The sequence below is a fragment of the Puntigrus tetrazona genome, chromosome 20 (assembly GCF_018831695.1).
Source record: "Puntigrus tetrazona isolate hp1 chromosome 20, ASM1883169v1, whole genome shotgun sequence".
Lineage (NCBI taxonomy): Eukaryota > Metazoa > Chordata > Actinopteri > Cypriniformes > Cyprinidae > Puntigrus > Puntigrus tetrazona.
In genome coordinates this window covers 16,425,583-16,445,567 of record NC_056718.1, presented here as the reverse complement: position 1 = coordinate 16,445,567, position 19,985 = coordinate 16,425,583, and the positions used below count along the sequence as shown (strand labels likewise).

The 19,985-nt window shown below is 37.1% G+C and overlaps 3 protein-coding genes across 4 annotated transcripts in view; 1 reads left to right on the top strand and 2 right to left on the bottom strand.

Annotated features, from left to right (window-relative positions):
* Positions 1-1,736: 1,736 nt before the first annotated feature.
* On the top strand, positions 1,737-10,347 carry hpcal1 (hippocalcin-like 1). Of its 2 annotated transcripts, XM_043219398.1 has the most exons (5): positions 1,737-1,885; positions 1,998-2,063; positions 6,804-7,224; positions 7,771-7,876; positions 8,372-10,347. In XM_043219398.1, the coding sequence occupies exons 3-5, from the start codon at positions 6,847-6,849 to the stop codon at positions 8,467-8,469; spliced, it is 582 nt and encodes a 193-aa protein (XP_043075333.1). In that variant the 5' UTR covers positions 1,737-1,885; positions 1,998-2,063; positions 6,804-6,846; the 3' UTR covers positions 8,470-10,347. The 2 variants fall into 2 exon arrangements, with proteins under 2 accessions (XP_043075333.1, XP_043075334.1); XM_043219399.1 differs by lacking the exon at positions 1,998-2,063 and having other exon boundaries at positions 1,739-1,885.
* A 39-nt stretch (positions 10,348-10,386) lies between these two features.
* On the bottom strand, positions 10,387-15,949 carry pdia6 (protein disulfide isomerase family A, member 6). The gene is made up of 13 exons (XM_043219397.1): positions 15,799-15,949; positions 15,166-15,310; positions 14,790-14,847; positions 13,916-14,042; positions 13,658-13,767; positions 13,444-13,574; positions 13,155-13,269; positions 12,780-12,920; positions 12,590-12,674; positions 11,807-11,879; positions 11,497-11,655; positions 11,249-11,345; positions 10,387-11,169 (listed from the first exon to the last, which is right to left on the bottom strand). Exons 1-13 carry the CDS (start codon positions 15,812-15,814, stop codon positions 11,101-11,103), a joined length of 1,326 nt encoding a protein of 441 aa, XP_043075332.1. The 5' UTR covers positions 15,815-15,949; the 3' UTR covers positions 10,387-11,100.
* Positions 15,950-18,136: 2,187 nt separating this feature from the next.
* otofa (otoferlin a) overlaps positions 18,137-19,985 on the bottom strand; it is a 46,681-nt gene continuing 44,832 nt past the window's right edge. Inside the window, 1 exon segment of the mRNA XM_043219700.1 lies at positions 18,137-19,299. Within this exon segment, the coding sequence (XP_043075635.1) occupies positions 19,119-19,299 (181 nt within the window). The 3' untranslated portion in view covers positions 18,137-19,118.

Sequence of the window (19,985 nt, the reverse complement as noted above, 5' to 3'; positions counted from 1 at the left end):
AATCTAAATAAAATAATAACATATCTGGCTTTTTTAATAGTTTGCATTAATAACTGATATGTGCTATAAAATAAAATCAACTGATTATAGATTTTATATTAATTTGCTTCCAGTATTTAACGTCATTAGTGACAGACAGATATGTAGATAACTTCATGTTTTGATCTACTTAAAAACTCAGCAAATATATTTCTATTTAAATTTTTTTTTATAGTTTTTCCGCAGAAAAGGAGTGTGGAACCAAAATGGTATGGAAATATCATCACGCTTCCGTGGAGTGACCATAAAGTCCATTGCCCCTGTGTGTCTGAGGTAGATTTATATCTGTCAACATTAGCTGTTTGTTTTTGAGCTCAAAGTCATCATGGCCGCGCATTCTCGAGAATCATGTTTAAACATAACAGAGGTAGTTTATGGGTCTGGGGTCCATTCAGCTGAGGAATCAAAACATATATAAAACAAATATTATAAAATCATAAAAGAAGTTTCAGTTGCATAGACTCATAGCTGATTCACGCAATTACAATTGCTTGTTATTCCTCAACAAGAGCAAAGGTCACTTATTTGTATCAGTGTTTCATATTTGTCATTCTCATCAGAGATCAGAGATCATGAGTGTTTTTCTGTTTTGGAAAGATGGGTCGTTTTTAAAATGATAAAAAAAAAAAAAATTAGATGAAGGGGGTCAACAAGCCCTTATTGATGAAATACGAATGACATTGCATTTCAAAATCACAACATGAATTTTAGGAGAGGATATAAATTGCATATAGGCCTAGGCCCGGATAACAACTTCTCAAGAAATCTGTTTTGGATCAGAATGTTGTGGAAAAAAATACAGTTTTTACATATACATGCATATACATACAGTAGGCTAATATTGAAATAGACCTATGTACACCTTTGGCTACAAGAGAAATGACATGGTAACGTCTGCTGCCTCCTGGTGGAGATGTCGAATATAATTCCATCGGAGTTTTCCATCGCAAACCTAGCCTATTAACGCTAGAGTTATTGTAAAATATAAATTCATCAGAACTGAATATTAAAATACAAATTCATCTTTAATACATCTTTGATCCTATGTGCCGTAAAGTGCGCCATTAGGCCCAAAAGTATCAGTGATTGGATAAATGTAAAAATGCATTTCATTAATTAGTAAAATAAATAAACAAAAATGTTGCCACAATAATAGGCTTACTTTACTTTTAACAAAAAATATTTAACTTAAAACGGTGTTTTTTGTTGTTGATGATTTTTTAAAATGGTTTTATTAGGTTGGATAAATAGCCTACAAATAGCCTACACTTGCATTTTAGCTATTATGCTTTCTATTTTTAGCTACGAAATTCTTCTTTAGCATCTTTAAATATAAAAAGCAACTTTTACAGGAGAATTTGGAGGTTGTTATGGAAATGAGATGCAGCTGTATCCAGCTGCAGACAAATACGCGCTTCCCCCCCTAAGCCAACTGTTCTTTTTACAGTATATTGCAATCTGCTGTACTCCGAAGTGTACGGACTCGTCCAAAGTGTAGCATGGCGTTTTGCTCTCACTATATCGCCGCGTGTGCGCAGAAATGATTAATTGTTTGTCTTGACACATCTCGCAACTTGAAACATGAGTCCAGAATGTGAATGTTGTTAAATATGATAATGACATCCCTTCCTGAGATCCGCGCGTCCCCCCTACAGTCTGGCGATGGTCTCGTCCACTGACAGCGGAGCAGAGCTGTGTGTGTGGTGTCAGGTCTCTCGCTCAATGATGAGGTTTCAAGTGCGCCTTTGAGATGTTATGGAGTCTGTAGAATATTCTGCAATTTATAACTTTTTCGCTTCGCTTTTATTACGACAACTTTCCAACTTTTAGTCTACAAGATCGATCGGTACGTGCAAACACACCTTAATTAGTTTTTTTTTGTTTGTATATGCAAGCTTCTGTTCGTTTTTTCATGCGGCGAAAATGTTAAAAGTTTTGTGAGGACACTCCTTCTTCAGGACCCGACGGACCAAGGCTACAGCTGGCAAATTGAGGGACAAACCAGCTCTGTCGTTTTCTTAGGGGTATGTTGATGTCTGTCTTAACCTCTTTGTATTATATAATTTTTTGTCAACAAACATATGCTGCTGATGGTAACCCATCATTTGCATGATAGCGGTCCTTGAGAATCAATACTCAGCTCTTTACGGCACTTTAAAGTGTAGGCTAAACACTAGTTTCGTGTCTCGTTTTAGCAATCTGCGATGGTTTTGGCAATGTTACGTGAGGTTATTTTTGTGTTTCTAGGTTGGAGAAATGTAATTAAATTCTTTATTTGTTCATTTATTTTTTTAGTTTAAACAGTCCTTCAGTGCAAGGGCTGTTTTTAATGACCAGGAAAACTGACTTTAGGATGCAAAGTGACTCGCATTAATTTGACACTTTAAAATACTTGATTTTCCGAATAAATTGACTTATATATGAACACATTAAGTTACTTACTATATAGTATAACTGAATGTAATTATAGCTTCATCTCTTGTGATAATTCACTTGTTTTATAGTAATATTTGCAGTAGCCTACAGCTTTTCAGTGGTAGTCTGTAGACGGTCTGATAACTATAGGTTATTCTTCTAATTCACTTGTCAGTTGTATTCTTAATTTGCCCTGTATTACGATCACCTTGCGGGTCACAGCATGATCTCCTCAGCAGGAATGAGAGGTCGATTTCCCACTTTTCCAATCAAGTCTCCCCATGATGCCTTGCAATCATCTCAGTGGCATACCTGCCAGCCTGCCGTCAGTGTCAGAACAATCTGGAACCGCTGTCAACATTTCCATTTCCATTTCCAGTTCTAGTCTAAATCTAGCAAATACCAGCGAAATGTGTAAAACTGTTTCGTGGAAATTCATTCTGGATGGGAGATGCATTGGATGACCTCTCGACATCATTACGTTTAGCGACAAGCTGTTTCAGGGAAAGATACCCTGAATCCTCAAACGAGGGTACAAGCGGATTGTTTGTTTTCCTGTGATTTTACGGTCCACCAGAGCAGCAGAAAGTCTGGGTTTTCTGTTCTACTGATCTTTTGACACCTGTCGGGGTGCATTTTTGTTAGGCCACATTGGGGAATAGAAGACTTAATGAGCCTCACACCAACACGCACAGTTAATTGAGTTGATGTTTTATGCATGATGGGTCAAATATGAATACTGTACATTTACATGCTGAACTGCACTGATGTGTACAAAGTGTGTCCCACGCTTTCCAGGTAACGTCTCTCTGGCTATTTGATCCGTGCACATGGCAACCTGGCTCATATTGTTGTTTGATTTGAATGGAGTGTAATTAAAGCTGTTATCTGGAAATAAATTAAGGGCAATAGTTGCGCTGTATTGCTTTTCGCACTGGCCTGTGAAAAAATACATGTCACGTGAGTGTGTGGAATCTGGTGGTGAGATACAACATTCATGTTTGCCAGTGTGGCAGTGTTTAATGGGGGCTACTCTAATGAGAGGAAGAGGGGTAACAAAGATAGGTTTGTGCAAATCAAGGCTACTGGGAAGGAAACTGGAAACTAGGTCTTGTGTGGAAATCATAGAAGAACGTTTAGCCATTAGATGCAATAGAGGAGCGTCTGACTTATTGTGACAGGATATTCCCTTTAGATGCATGGCAGACAAGGGTAAAATATTTGGTGAGAAGAAAGTGCAACAGAGGTCAGTGTAATAGAATCTGGCATGTAGGATAAACAGAGAAAATACGTTAAACTAACAAATGCAAATGTATCTGGACAGACAGATTAAGTAAATTAAATAACACTGAAATACTTACAGGCTTGTCTGAACTGTATATGTTGGCTCTTTTCCGTAGGCTGATTGACAGTTCCAAGCTTATTTTCACCCTTAAAGGGATAGTTCACCCAAAAATGAAATTGCTGTCAGGATTTCATTCTCCCTCTCAGGGCATTCCTTCCTCTGTGGAAAAAGTGTACCAGCAATTTCTTTCCATGCTGCTAAAATTAAGGGTAACTAGAGCTTTCAAGCTTTAAAAAGAAAACTGAAGCAATAATAAATGTATCATAAAAGTGGTTCCATATGATTAATGTATTTTTTGAAGGCATGCTGTACTTGAAATGACAATGACTGATTTGTGAACAAATTATGACTTGAGTTGGATTTCCTCAGTGGATCAGTTTATTTTGGTTCATTAAACTCAACTTATCTGCTCATTTATGTTAAGACTGCCAGTAAATGAAAAAGCGAAAAGATCTATTTGTGAGCAAATTATTAGTTGGATCTTTTCAAGAAATTTATTTTTGTTAGTTCACTAAACCAGTTAAAATGAGTATGGCTACACTGAATGATCCTCTGTGTGAAGACTATTAGCTAAAAAGATGTACATTTTTACAAAAAAACATATAATTTAAGGCTCCAGTTCCAGTTTTTTGTAATTTAATGAGCAATGACCAGTAAAGGCTTAAATTTCTCCTTTTGTGTTTGATGAAAATCATCCAGGTTTAAAATGACTGAAATGAAAATATTGGAATTATGCCAGAATGTAATATCTTTGGCTGAACTGTCCCTTTAAGAAACATGAGGTCATTCTTTGGGATGTTGACATAAGAAGCTATATGGTTTTCCTAGTTTTCTTTAGGGTGTGTGAGTACCGCTTGTATCGTTTATAGAAAGATGGCAGTTGTGAAACCACCTGTAAAGCATTATGGTTTGTGACTTGAGTGGCAGAGGATGCGCGTCTGAACCATGAGGTGCTGGAGCATAAAGTAATACACCATCTGCTCTCCACCCACAATTCATTTGAGGAGATGTGTCTCACACTTGACTGTTCTGATTCAATTTTTTCTGCAAGGGGCTTTTCAAGCATTTGGAAAATTAGGGCTATGTTCGAATCGCTCCTCTCATCATGTCTTTCATTTTGGTTCCTCTTCACAGAGAATGAATATGTGGGCCGGATTCTCAGCTCTATATATGTGCCCCCTGTGATGTTGTTATTTCTGCTGGATCAGGGCCTGTGGGGACCCTACTTTTTTCATATTTTTTCCATTTGACAGCAGCATGAGCTTACTTTTTTTTTCCCCTTCAGATGGAAAGTTCTGGGTTTCTTGCGGCTTGGTGAGTGTCTGAGGGAAAAGAGGGAGGGAGCAGCAAGCTACGCCCATGTTTATGTCTGCCTGCGTGCTGCCAGGCCAGCAGCTTCACCCATGTGACTCCAGCCAAGGGAGGAGCCACTCTTACGATGTCCCTGACAAACTAAGCAAACGGAGCAAAACCATTTTCTGAAGAGGCAGACATGTCTAGAGAATCAAGTCTAAATGCCTAGAAAATGTTTTTGGCTTAGAACTTACTGAGATAGTTCCTCCTTAAGAAAGTGTAGCTTTAACCGAAAATAAATTGCGGAAATTTTACTGTAGCTTTGAAAATGAAAGGTTTTTAGGTCATAGTAACTCAGTTACCCATGACGTTTTTATTTAGGAAAAAAACATCTGTTGGAGTGTTGCTCTGTGGATGCAGCACGAGATAGATGGCAGAAGGTATTTTAGTCACAGGAACACCAATTTATATCCATAATGAGGCATGATCTCACTTACCACCCTGCAGTCTTGAAACCAGTAGCTTGTGGGCTAAAGTAGGACATCCTGATTCACTGGAAGGAAAGATGCTTGCGTGAAGAAAATATGCACAGTCTGGTCATAGTAATGGTGTTCTGTTTACACGGGGCTGATAGTGGCCCATGACATTTTTCAAAATGTGCCACATTCCTGATATTTTTAATAACTCAGGGCAGAATTCTTAAAAATATACTGTTTATATGTTCGTGTTGGTTTCGTGTGGTTTTGAAAATATAGATTCTAAAATATAATTCAATGTAACCCTCAAGTAAAAAGTTACATGTATATTTATTTATTATAATTTTTTTTTTTACATGAAACTTTTTTCAGATTTGGATCACATGGCATTTACAACCTGTACTATGACTTTGTTTTGCAAGGGTGTGATGCTATGATATGATATAATTTCCTGTTTTATTTTTTTTTTCTGGATGTTTCTCCAAGTTGGAAGGTGTTTTTTTTACATATAAAAGAGTGTAACACTGCTTTCGAATTTCTTTTAATACGACTTTCTTGCCCTAATCTTAGTACAGTTGTCATCCTGACATTTTTTATGTCCCCTCAAAATGCAGAAATTGTTAATGTTAATGGAGAAAGAGGCTGTAGTAAAAAGAGCGAAAATATAGAACGAGTGCATATGGTCATGTAGCTTACATAACCTATCGTTAAATTTCCCATCCCTGCCACCCCACCATTTATATGGTCTTTATATGATTTGTTTAAATAGAACGAGCAGTGCCTCACACTCTGCCCCCTCTTAACGCCGCGAGCACAGGCTCATGTACAGTAAGCCACACCAACCGTTCCAAATTACCCACACACATGCAAAAAAACACTCTCTTCATCATCTCCCTGGAAACCCACGCTGACTTGATTGTTGCTAAGGGGGTCTGGTGACAGTCATGCCCTCATATTAGCCTCCCTGAATGCTGCTCAGTGCCCTCCCCCCTTTACCCCACTGTGAAGGAGTCAATAAATTCTCACCTTAACAAGGTATTAAATGGTTGCCATGGATACCAGGATCCACTCCCTCGGTTTGGAAGGGTAACACGTTTTCCATTATTCCGAAACCTACATCTGGCAGAGGAAATGTGGATCTCTTTATTCTGGCTTGTGTTGAAAGTATAAAAGAAGCTAATTTGGGGTTCAAAATAGCTAAGTAGCTACTTTTTTCTTTGTGTTTGTGCTGACAGGGAGAAGCGAGGATCTGGGAACCGTCTGTGAGAGAGTTTCGTCATGGGTAAACAGAACAGCAAGTTGCGACCAGAGGTCCTCAATGACCTTCGGGAGAACACAGAGTTCACGGACCACGAGCTGCAGGAGTGGTACCGTGGCTTCCTGAAGGACTGCCCATCTGGCCACCTCACAGTAGAGGAATTCAAGAAGATCTACGCCAATTTCTTCCCCTACGGCGATGCTTCCAAGTTCGCGGAGCACGTGTTCCGCACCTTTGACACCAACGGCGACGCCACCATCGACTTCCGGGAGTTCATCATCGCCCTGAGCGTGACCTCGCGCGGAGGCCTGGAGCAGAAGCTCCGCTGGGCTTTCAGCATGTACGATCTGGACGGCAACGGATACATCAGCCGAGCTGAAATGCTGGAGATCGTACAGGTGAGGTGCTACTTTTTAGTGCTTTTGGTTTCATTTGCATTTCTGTATTTTACCCGGCGAGTCATTGTTTTCAGAGCAGCTTGTTCCACATCAATATTGGCTCAGTCTAATGTTTGGTGATACAGACCTCCTGAATAAACAGATCTCCTCAATCAAGTGTTCCACGGGCCATATGGTCTTGCCACAAATGGTGGCCAAACACAAAGGCTTTGTTCGCTACTTCAAAGGGTCTGTTGACTCTCCATGTTAATAACGTGGATGGCTCTTTTACACCTGAGACTGAGGACACGTTATAAAACAATATATGAAAGTGATATTAAATGTGTCTGGCAGAGAAACGAGCTGACGATCATTTGCATTGATTACGCTGATATGAAGTGTTGACTGAAGATGTGACAGTGACAGCTGCGTTATGGAACTTTTGACTGGCAGTGGTGGAGTTATAAAGACAGTCTTATCAAGCTTGTTGCTCGTGAAAACCGAAGGCTTTGCATGTGACGGCCAGCTACCATATGCTTTGACACACAGTTACATCTATCTTCACAGGCGATTTATAAAATGGTGTCATCTGTGATGAAGATGCCCGAGGACGAGTCGACACCAGAGAAACGCACAGATAAGATATTTCGACAGATGGATACAGACAACGATGGTACGCCTCTCGAGATCCATCTCCCACTCACTGTTAATATTTATATAGACTCTTAAGTTTAAGCACACAAAATGTCATAGAAACTTCACTTGGAAAAAATGTGTATATATATATATATATATATATATATATATATATATATATATATATATATATATATATATATTTTTTTTTATAAATGTGTGTCTATATATATATATATATATATATATATATATACCCAATTATACCCAATTATCCAATACTTTTTAAGCCAAATGTAACGTTTCTATGTCTTACATAACTGTGCTTTCCAAGTACATTTTTCTTGTTTTAAAGATGCTGGGAAACAAGAGAGTACTAATTTAGAAAACAATTTTTCAGTGTCCATGACAACCACTGGCACACAGATAACAATATTTAGGATTTATTTAAGTTCATCAATGTTTGCACCACTCAGATGTTACTTTTGGAAATGGGTGAAATAACGTGTTTGTTGTTTTTTCAAATCTGTAGGCAGACTGTCTCTGGAGGAATTTATCAAAGGTGCCAAGAGTGACCCCTCTATTGTCAGACTACTGCAGTCTGACCAAAGCACCTCTCGACAGCTGTGAATACAGATCAGAAGCAGCTGACAGGAAAGCGCTCACATGCACACTGAAAAGGCGGGATTTAATTAGGAAACGTAGTTTGGGTTATTAATGATGCACTTATATATCTTTCCTGCTTTAAAAAAAAAGTTTCTGTTGATGGGTGGTTACCTTTTTCATCAGTATTCCAGCCTGGTTTTGGAATTGGTATTGTTGAGCTGTCATGTCTGGGAATGGTCCGAATTTTAAAGAAGCCTTGAAATCAATTGGCAAAATGCAGGTATTTACACTTTTACTACTAATTCTGATACTGTTACTCTTTAGTGGCAAATGATTGCATTAATCAAAAAAAAGACAAAAAAAAAAACTTGCACGACCTAAAGTTGTCAAGTGACCTCAAAGTGTCTTTAAGTGATGACCTAAAAAGAGTTATATTTTCACAATTATTTACATTCCACTGAAAGCAGTAAATGACTAGTCAGTACCATGTGAAAATTTCTGACTATTAGACAAAGATGAAGTTCTGCTTGTAAATATTTCATTTGTTTTGCATTAATTCGAATCAATCTCAAAGATCTCCACTATTTGCATGCTTTTGGCATGTTCTAAACATAGTATTTGTACTAGGTGTTATTTGTTGAAAGTAGGTTTTATACATCATGTGGTGTAGCTGCATTCGGAGAGGCCTGCTGTCCTGCCAATTATGATCATTTTAAAAACATCAGACTGTCATGTTCTACTTTATTTTAAAAAAGAAAGTATTGCTTCTTTTACTGTGTAACAGAACATGCCAACAGTTTGGTGAAATTTTTTTTAGCCCTGAAAGCATGCGTTAAATTGATCTAAAGTGATAGTAAACATGCTTCCTTTGTTAGATTCCTATTTAGCGCAGTTCTTTTTTTCTACAAAAAATATTGGTTTCATGAGCAGCAAATCTGTTTCATGGTTTGAAAGATCATGTGAGACTGAACATTGAGCTTTGACATCACAGGCAACATATTTAAAATATACTTTTTTTATATATTTCACAATATTACTTTTATTCATTTTGATCGAATAAGTGCAGCTTTTATGAGCATAAGATGTTTTCAAACCATTTGAAAACCAAACTTGTGAAGAATAATGAATGCCCACTGTTTTCCATGTTTTTTGAGTTCAAATGTAACATTTAGATTTAAAATCTAATATACGTTTTTTTTTTCTCAGGAAACGACTCAAATTATAATGCGCATTGATGTTTTAAATCGATTCATGCATTCTTATTTTTCTGCTTTCGATTTGATATCGAAATGTCTTTAAGGCAACATAAACAGACAGTTACACTTTTTACGTTTCTGCCCTGAAGGTAAAAAAGCAGCCATCAGCCTTTAGGCCGGTCATGAATATTTGAACGCTGTTGTCTGTGTGGACATATGGAGCAGATAGAATGGCAGACAGGTGGTTAGTTTCTATTTGTCCTTTCACCAATCCAGTGTCAACATGAACAGTACAGATGCTGTTGAATAATAGCTCCATGGAATGCAATAGTAACACTTCACATCAAATATACAATCTTCAAGCTCTTTCTGTTAATGGAAACATTCTTTCACTCTTCTGCATGTGTGGTATGCCAGTGCTCTTAGTAATTTTTTTTCTCTGTAAAATGACTGTTGAAGTGAAATGCCAAAACTAATATTTGTACTGGATACATTTATATATTAGATTTATGAGTCATTTCTGATTTTGTATAGTGTTAACTGTGTTGTAAGGAACGTTGGTCGTCAAAAGTTATATTGCAGCTGGGAATGGGATGTCCAGCCATATTTTTGTGAAGCCAAAGCATCAGTGCGAATCTAAATGTTCCATCCTTACAGTGTATATGTACGTGCATGAATTCTCAATAAACCACTGATTCATAGGCAACAGGTGTTCATCTCAGTAACTTCCTTCCTAGATAAGCTGTAACAGAAAAAGTGAGTGAATTTATTATTTGTTTTATTTTAATAACAAAAACCCTTTTTTTCTTAAAACAGTGCTGTGTAAGAAAAATCTACACGACGCCCACATTACACCCAGTCCAAAGAAATGGGCAAACTGGGATACAGTTTAGGATGACATTCTTTTCAGTAACACAATTTAAAAACAACCACCAAAAAACAAAAAAACAAAAAGTCACATCAGAGGGAGAAAGGGCAAAAATAGAAACTTTAGGCATCTTGCATCTCAAGGAGCTGCTGAAACGACAGAAATGATGTTTACTGGCTAATCTCAATACCAAAAAGACCAGCGCCATCTGATTAAATCTAGTCAATGAAACAGATATTAGAAAGTGTTCTGTGAAGAGCCTCTGTGTGACATCTGCTTACTGGAAACAAGTGTTTGATAATCAGAGAGCCACATTCTGCTTCATCAAGCTGATTGAAAACTCCAATCAGTCACTAAATCAAAAAGTGAAGAAGGAACTTGAGGCTGAGCATAGCTCAATCATGATGTACATACTGAAAAGCCTCATTTTACAACTAACGTGGAGATGTTTTCTTTTCAAAAGCTGCACAACCATTTGCTTTATTTGTATCTTTTCATAAGTCTTAAGGAAAATTGTGTCCCAACCATCCCCTCATCCACGGGAGAGAAGACGTGGGCATCATTTGGGGTCTAGAGTCATTTAGACCAGGCTCATAACTCGTCCTTCTCCAGGTCATCCAGATCCACATCACTTAGGTCAATGTCATCCTCCATGGGCAACTGAGGAAAAGCCAAAAAAGGGGGGTTTGAGAACAACAAAGAATGGTAGTTTTGCACCCTCACAGTTTTTTATACTCACCACTCCATCTTTCCCATCCCATGGTTCCACGCTGTTGATCTTAGGCAAAGCTCCGCCTCCCACTGTAGCAGTGGAGCCACGGCCAACAGAAAGTTCCCTGCATAAATGAAGACATTAATAGTTTAACAACATAAAACAGGCTGACAGTTAGAAGGGCCCTTATAAACAACACCTTTAATTTACTGTATGCTAACAGTCTCTGTGACGTGACTTGTGTCCCAGAAACATAAACTCCAGCCTTCTGTTACCTGAGGAATTCATGGATGCCTGTTTCACTGAATGAGCCTCGGAGAAGAGCGAACTTCATCTTGCGAGCATTAATGGCTGCCATGGCAGGATAGCCAAATCCACCGATCCCAAGAGATGACTCCAGATCCATCTGTGCCCCTGCTTCAGTCCACAACCAACTATAGACAGAGAGAGGAGAGTGTGATGCGTGTGACTGTATCCCACTCTCTATTCCCTAAAGACTCGTCTCTGGCACACAAGCAGTGACATGTACTGGTGTTATTTATGGGCAGGCTGATCTCAACATGTACTCAAACTGAAAACACTGACCCCCACATCTTCTTCTTGTATTTGTCTGCCATTGTTCTCATCACCTCCAGGTAAGAGTTTCTTCCAGATGCACCTGTAAGCATAGAGAAAACAGAGTTTAAACTCTACCTCCATAAACTAACAGTCATTAAGAGTCATTACTGTCAACTCAAACTATTACAAATTCTTCAGTGCATATGACTTACTGTATTATATTCTTTTATAAATGGAAAAAAGCACAAAATTTAAAACTTTATTCATTATAAAAACAACACTTGAGGACTTTACAAAAAAAAAAATTATTATAATAATAAAATAGTATATAATATTTAAACTACAACAACATCAATAATAATAATAATAATATTTAAATGCATTACGCATCATGTTACTGTATCATACACAGTAAGTTAAACTGAAGTGATCACTTTCAATGATGGCTACATTAATATTATATATATATATATATATATATATATATATATATATTAAGGTCTATGGCTGGTATTTGAATAATGGTCAAATACCTGGTATTTACAAATTAGTCATTTTTAATTTCAAGAAATTAAATGAGACAGCACAACATTACGCTAGTCCTTTTTTAAAACTGAACATTAGATGAGAGAATAAATATAGTAAATAAGCTTGCATAAATAAAGATTTAATAAAATAATAATCTGCAATATTAGACAATTACCAATACGGTTCCAGTACACTAAATCACATTTCTAGGGAATCATTCCATTTAAGAAGATTAATAAACGCAAAAATAATAATAATTTTAGATTTGCCATTGAAACGCACCTGTGTCTAGAATGTGAGGCAACACAGATATGATACACAGCTGATAGTCCTCACAAGTTTTCTTCAAAACATCTTCATTCAAAATCTAAAGGAAATAAAATTTGAATTAATAAAATATTTAAAAAAAAAAAAACTGTATGAATTAAACAAATGTTCTTTTATCCTATTAAAAATAGAAGAGAAAACGTACCTCTTGAATCTCTGGAGGAGGGATGTTGTCAGAGTAAAGGTCAATGGCACGAGCAACAATATCAGATCGGGTACGTCCTCCCTGATAGTCCTCCGGCTCCTCTCCTTTACGAAAGACCTTGATGGTGGGGAATCCTCGAATCTATCAGCAGAAAATGACAATAAGTACAGATGCAATTTGTAAACCCCCCAAAAATGTTATGCAAGTGGAATTTTGCAAGACTAAAATAAAAAAAAAAAAAAAAGAACAGCAGATATTTAACAAAAGAGATTAATATTGTTTGTTGGGATTTCACTGGGATCTCAAATGAAACTACAGACAATACAAGAATTGTTTATATTCAAAGACATTAAATAAGTGATACATCAGACATACCCCATAGCGGCTTGCCAAGCCCTGGTGAACAGTAGCATCCACAACACCCAGCCTCACTTTACCCTTAGTCTGCTCTTTGACTTCTGAGGCAGCTGCTGTCCATTCCGGCTCAAGACTGGAAATATTTAAGAAAGTCAACAGGGGGAAGCCCGGCTGTCAGAGGAATTTCATTGTCTTCAAATCCATGTAAATAATTGAAGCGCTTAAATAATGCATGGCACAGCATGTCAGGTACTATTTCAGTGGAATGACAGACAGACAGGTCTTATGATGTGCGTGAGATGCATACTTTTTGCAGTGACCACACCAGGGGGCGAAGAACTCCACCATCCAGACATCATTACTGTCCAGCACGGTATGGTCAAAGTTATCGTCGGTCAGCTCCACCACATCCTTCTTATTGCCAGCACCTCCTCCACTCTGCTCACAACAGAACCCAAGGAGTCAATCAAAATGTAAACGTAACAACATAGCAACAAAGTCATCACAGTGGGTTTCTGGACCTGTTTGCCATAGTCTGAGCCACCGGTCGTCTTTCCACCAAGTCTGTCTTTGACAAGTGACCGGAGAGAGTTGAGAGCTGCGTCTACAATGGCCTGACTGCTACGGCCACCTAACACAGAGAGAGAGAGAGAGAGAGAGAGAGAAAGAGACGTGCAGGCGATGAACTCTACTTGGGAGGAGCAACAGACTTTCACATCACCATAAAATGTTTACTTTGTGTGCATGCCAAGATGTTTTATAAAGATGCAGGACTGAACCTTGATAATCCTCTGGTTTGTGTTTGTTGGCTCCGAAGATCTTGATAGTTGGGAAGCCGCGGACTCCATACTGGCCTCCCAGAGAGTTGTGCTGGTCTGCATCCACAGCGCCCACCTTCACAATCCCCTGTACCACAACACAAATGGCACCAACAAATCTTTTTTTTTTTACTTTTAGATTCTACAACTGAGGACCCATACCTCACTGAACAAGCATGCTTCCTTACTTTTAAGCATTTAAAATAAATAATACTAATAATTACCAAATGATTAAAAACATTTTACCAACAGTCTTTATTTGATTAAAATTACAAGAACAGTAGCATTGTGAAATATTATAACAATTCAAAAAAAAAATTAAAAACATTTTATTTTAACATTTAAAAATATTTTATTAATTTCTGTGAATTTTCAACAGTCATTACTCCAGACTTCAATGTCACACAAAATCAATATAATATTCTAATTTGGTGCTCAATGTTGAAAACAGTTGTGCTGCGTAATATTACTTTTGGAACCGAAGTAGGACTGCAAAACTGTATTCATAATAAGTTTATTTACATACTACATGTGCGCATGCATTATTTATATATACGAAAATATACAAAAATATACAAAGTATACCAAAAAAAAAAAAAAAAAAAATTATATATATATATATATATATATATATATATATATATATATATATATATATATATATATATATATATATATATATATATTTTTTTTTTTTTTTTTTAATTATAATTTATTTATTTTGCGTCACAAAGAAATGTTGCTCTCACTTTTATGTTAATAAAATTTTCAAAATTTCATGCATCCTTGCAGAATAAAAGTAACTTCTGCAATGATTCTTAAAACCAGAATTTACCTTTAAAGCTGTGGCTGCTTTCTTCCATTCAGGAGCCAAACTCTTGCAGTGACCACACCTTAAAAACAAAAACAATTTGAACATTAACATCTAAACACCATCACAAAATGTATAACCACATCGGTCTAGTAATGATGCTACTGTATTATTCATCATATGCAAACTAAACCTACTGACACGAAAATCATGATGCAAATAAAGTCCCTGAAGAATAGCAAAACTATGCTTTCAACTAAACATTACAAAGTGTACATATCGTTTAGAAAGCAACTGATTGGGCTGATTCAGCACCAGTGCTTCAGACAGTAACCCGATCTGTAACTACAGATCTAGAGATCTCTACGAGTGACACATCCGCCGCACTCTTCCAACTTACCAGGGGGCATAAAACTCAACCAGCCAGAGACTGTCACTCTGTAGGACTTCCCTGTTGAAGTTAGAGGGGTTGAGATCAACCACATCATCACTGGCAGAGTAGAGACCGTGGACAGAGAGCAGAGTCAGAGAACACGCCAACACACCTGACAACATAAAGAAAGATCATTAGTACTGGAGCATCAGGTCATTTCTTCAATGCAGCATCTTTCCGTTAAAACAAGACCTATTGCATAGATGGTTCATAACAAACAGTACCTTTCTACTTCCTGACTTTAAGAACTACAAGGGTTGATATCAATATGAACACAAAACTGGTCTCGTGCAGCATGGAGAAAAATTTGCTGTAATGTAACGTTAAAGGCCCGATAGCCATTACAAACTCCGCGTGTTAAACTTTACCATAACCCTACATTTATACATTCTATGTAAAAAGGAGTTTTAAAAAATAATAATAATAATAAAAAACACTTCAGTTAGTTTTATACAATGTTTTACATCACAATAAGCTGCGTCCTTCACACTGCAATTCTACACGTTAACTTAAGTTAGGCTCTCCACACCTCGCATGCATTTGTGTCAAAAAAACGCCACTCTATCGCTGATTTCACGGCCTTTTGTCATTATAACTCACCCAGGAACGCTCGCATGGTTTTTCTTTTTGCCTAATCGATATTTTCTTCAGTTGTTCAGGATATACAGTGATGTGCGCGCCGCATAAACTCTCCACCTCACTCAGCCGGTCTCCAACCAGCAGCGTAAAAACACAACACAGTCGCACCGTGGCCCACGCTGATTGGCCCGATTCCACCCGGAGACGAGCTCAGCCAATAGGAGCTCGACGTGTAGTTCTGCGCCTCGGTGAAGTACGGTGGCTGAGAGGTACTAAATTGTTTTGCGAAAGGTACTAAAGAAATTATGTATTGCAATTAATTTTCCATCGTCCTTCATCTACGTGTTGCATTTTATTCTAAAATAAAGACAATGCATATGCATATGCATAAAGTATGCATAAAGACATGCATATGCATACTTGGTATTTATAAATTTAGGTGCATGTAATAATAAATACAAACCAAGTAGCACGTTATAGAAATATTTTCATTTTAGCCACAATACTATAAAAATAACATGATAGAAATTGCTTTAAGATACATTCTTTCTCATATTTAAGTATAAAAAAAATCTAACAAAGCACTTTAATGTCTCTCGAGTATTAAAACTAGCAAATTTCAATGTTTTATTTCAGGTCAAAATTTTATTTTGTGTGACACTTTAATCGTGTGAAATGTTCAATCAAGCTGTAATTTTGTAACATTACACGCAAATAGCTTGAAAATAGCTAGGCCTATATTTGTGGTTAAATGGCAACCAAAAAAATGCCTTAGCAACACAATGATGTCGACCATTTTATTCTGTTAAAATGTGTAAAATGTAATTTCTGTCAGCTTTAGCACATTTTCACAATACTGTGCCTGTGTATAAATGACTAAAATGAGAAATAAACGACTAACATGACAGAATTTTCCTGTGATGCATATATGCTGTTACATAATTAGACAAATAATTAAACCAATAACAGTGCAACAAAAAGAGTCAAAAGAGCTCATAGTTGAAGAAACATCCATCCAATAAAAAGCCTTCTTAGCAGATAGATGATCTCTCATTTGCCTTAAATTAGTAATAAATTGCATTTAATCAGCAATGTGTTTAAGTGATGCCATCTATTCCAATAACCTGCTTTGTGCTGGCACCAGGTAATTATCCAGAAATGTTGAAGATCTTCTGGATGAAAGCTGAAGGTAGTGAAAAGAACAGGAGGCCCAAAAAGATCAGTCCAGTTATGCTGAGCAGAGTCACCACTGTTGCCAATCTATACTGCCGCCAACACATTATGCAGGTCACCCGTACGGGACTCAACAACCATGACAGGCTGGTAGTCGGACGACTGTGTGAAAGAGAACAGGGTTATACTGTAAACTCTCTCGCATACATGCATAGCCACAGTATGGAAACAACAAACATGTTCAGTGTTTTATTTCAATGAGTTTGTTTTATTAAGTCTTCATACTGACAAAAATAAATAAATCAATCCATATTGCACACTTGTAAACAAGAATTAAAAATACACTCTTTTTATATATAAACAAGCCAAATTCAGTGCAAACAGGTCCATGGTCAAATTTACCATCCATTAAATAGAGCAACATTAAATAGCAAGCAAACAAGTGCATACTAAGTAAATGTACACAGCAAGCAAAAACAACAGTAGGAAATGTAAGAAATAGCATTCTGTTGTGTTGTTAAAGCTTACAATGTCAAATGAAACATCATTCCTCTACTAGTGTCTGTGTTTCTCTAAAGGATAAATTACATTATGTTACTGGAGTGCAGAAGATTTGTGTCATGACTGAAAGTGCAAACATCAAGGCAAACTGTAATCAAATTACATACTGTATATATGAAGCCTGCAACCCTGTTTTAATATTTTTCAGATTGTAGCTACTGATGAACAAGTCATCTTTCTTTAGACATCCTTGCATGCGTATTGTGCTTCTAGCAGCGACATATGTAGACAATAACAACAATGCGTTCATATCAACATTTGAACGAAAACCAGAAATCAATCCAGTTTATTCCATTTCGTACCAAAAATAGACACTTCACTGCTTTCTTTTTCTCCCTCTGACCAATTATTCTTGAAATGTACAAATAGAAAGATAAATACGTTAATTGATCTTGGGTTAGACATGCAAATTGATACTGAAAGAGTTAAGATATTTGATACGTTATGCTTAGAGTGCAACAATGAGGGACGGTAAACTCGTATGATGTTGTTTAAAAATAAAAGAAGTGCTGTAACCCATTAGAAAAGGGCCACATCAGAGGACAAGGTTAAATAAGAACAAATGAAACCTTTCGACCCCTCTTTAGGCGCCGAGCAGCTTCTTGACCAGATAGCCTGGCATGCTGTAGAGAAACAGGCCCACCATGATCAGCAGCAGCAGAGCCAAGACGATCTTGATGATGAGCCATTTGTAGCGGTTGCATATCAGGTAGCGGATGGCCTTCAGCGGGCTCAAAAACCACAGGAAGGTGGTGTCAGGCCGGCTGTGATTGAGGTGGTGAAAGGGTTGCAGGTAAGAGGTGGTGAGTTGAAAAGTGAAACCATGGATGATGGAGGAAGAGAGGTAATGTTAGTGGTTAGTATCATGACTGCAAAGTTGTAAAATCTCCTAAAGGCATATTTTCTATTTAAAGGGATAGTTCACTCAACATGAAAAAGTGTTAGTCTTTTTAAACCTGTATGATTTTATTTTCTTCTGCTGACAACAAAATAATGCATTTTGGACAGTGTTTCGCCAATGCAATTAAAGTCAATGGGGTCCAAACAGCGTTCCCATTGTCTTCCATTGCATTTTTACTTTACTTTTGTGTTTCATAAAGGAACGACACAAGGGTGAGTAAATGACAACAACATTTTTCATTTTTGAGTGAACTATCCCACAGAGCTGGTAAAAATGTTCACCTAGGACTACCTCGTATGTGCATGATCCTGTAAATTTGCAGTGGATTGAACTCAGAGCGGTAAGATGGCACATCAGGCAACAAAAGGTACGTTCAGAAAGCACAGCAGCAGAGAGTTGACTATAAATCTTATAAAATTCACAATTTATATCTTTGCCCAAACAACCAGAGGCAAATGACAACCACAAAGACCAGAAGTACAACATAACACAGAGATATGCTGTTAGAAAGAGATGAGATGACAGATAAATAACAAAACGGAAAATACTTAATCACCTACAATCGTTCTGGTCCAAATTGTAGGCTTTTAAATATGGTATGAGTAACAAAAAGACAGAAATACACCGTGAATGGCTCAGAGAGAGAGGGAAAGCAGAGAAAACAGAGGCACTGAGAGTGGGCTACCGGTGGTCTTCCCATCTCCCTTCACGCCCCTAGGAGTTTCTTGACCAGGTATCCAGGAATAGAGTAGAGGAAGAGCCCAATGAGGAGAAGGAGGAGCAGCAGGGCCAGAGTCTTCAGGATCAGCCAGCGGTAGTTGTGCCAAATGAAGTATCGTATGGACTTCAGAGGGTTCATGAACCACATTAGACTGGTGTCTGGACGACTTTTTCCGAAACAGGAATGGGGGTTGGAATGTAGGAAATGAACAGGAAAGGGTAGGCGGAGGAAAGGGCAGTCACAGGAGGAAGGAAGGATGTGAAAAAGGAGAGTGGGAATATTAGAAAGGGAATTTAACAGTTTCAGAGGGGCATTCTTCACTGGAGAGAAAGCTTCTGACTTAAGCCCACTTCATGTGTCAGTGTTTGTGCCATACCTGTAATTATCTACAGTATTTATATGAGACTCTTTATGTCTCCTTTCTATAGCTGTATAATTAGCACATCCTCATCAATTAGACTGTATGCCTAAAATACTCCATGTATGCTGGCTACTATGCAAACCTGTTTCTGCCTCAGAATAAAAAGAAAATAATCTTATATTATATATCTTATATATTATTCTTATATATTTTTAAATGTTTACATGTATATATTTATTTTCATATAAATTAAATCATATATATTATACAGAAATATATTTAATATATAAATGTAATTTATATGACATATTTTCTTTAATATATAACTGTGTGCATGTGTATTTATGTATACATAATAAATGTACACAGTATACACACATATAATGTAAACAAAACTTTCATTTTGGATGTGATTAATCCTTTGGCAGAATGAATAATGTTACAAAATTTACAATTTTTTGTGCTTTTTTTCCCAAACAATCCTAAAAATG

Excerpts from the sequence above, each read along its gene's own strand:
- pdia6 (XM_043219397.1), bottom strand. Across the intron at positions 13,768-13,915 it reads CAAACCAGAGGATTATCAAG|GTGGCCGTAGCAGTCAGGCC; the intron begins GTTCAGTCCTGC and ends TCTCTGTGTTAG. Across the intron at positions 13,575-13,657 it reads GCTCAGACTATGGCAAACAG|AGTGGAGGAGGTGCTGGCAA; the intron begins GTCCAGAAACCC and ends TGTTGTGAGCAG.
- hpcal1 (XM_043219398.1), top strand. The coding sequence starts at position 6,847 with ATGGGTAAACAGAACAGCAAGTTGCGACCAGAGGTCCTCAATGACCTT. Across the intron at positions 7,225-7,770 it reads AAATGCTGGAGATCGTACAG|GCGATTTATAAAATGGTGTC; the intron begins GTGAGGTGCTAC and ends CTATCTTCACAG. Across the intron at positions 7,877-8,371 it reads GATGGATACAGACAACGATG|GCAGACTGTCTCTGGAGGAA; the intron begins GTACGCCTCTCG and ends TCAAATCTGTAG.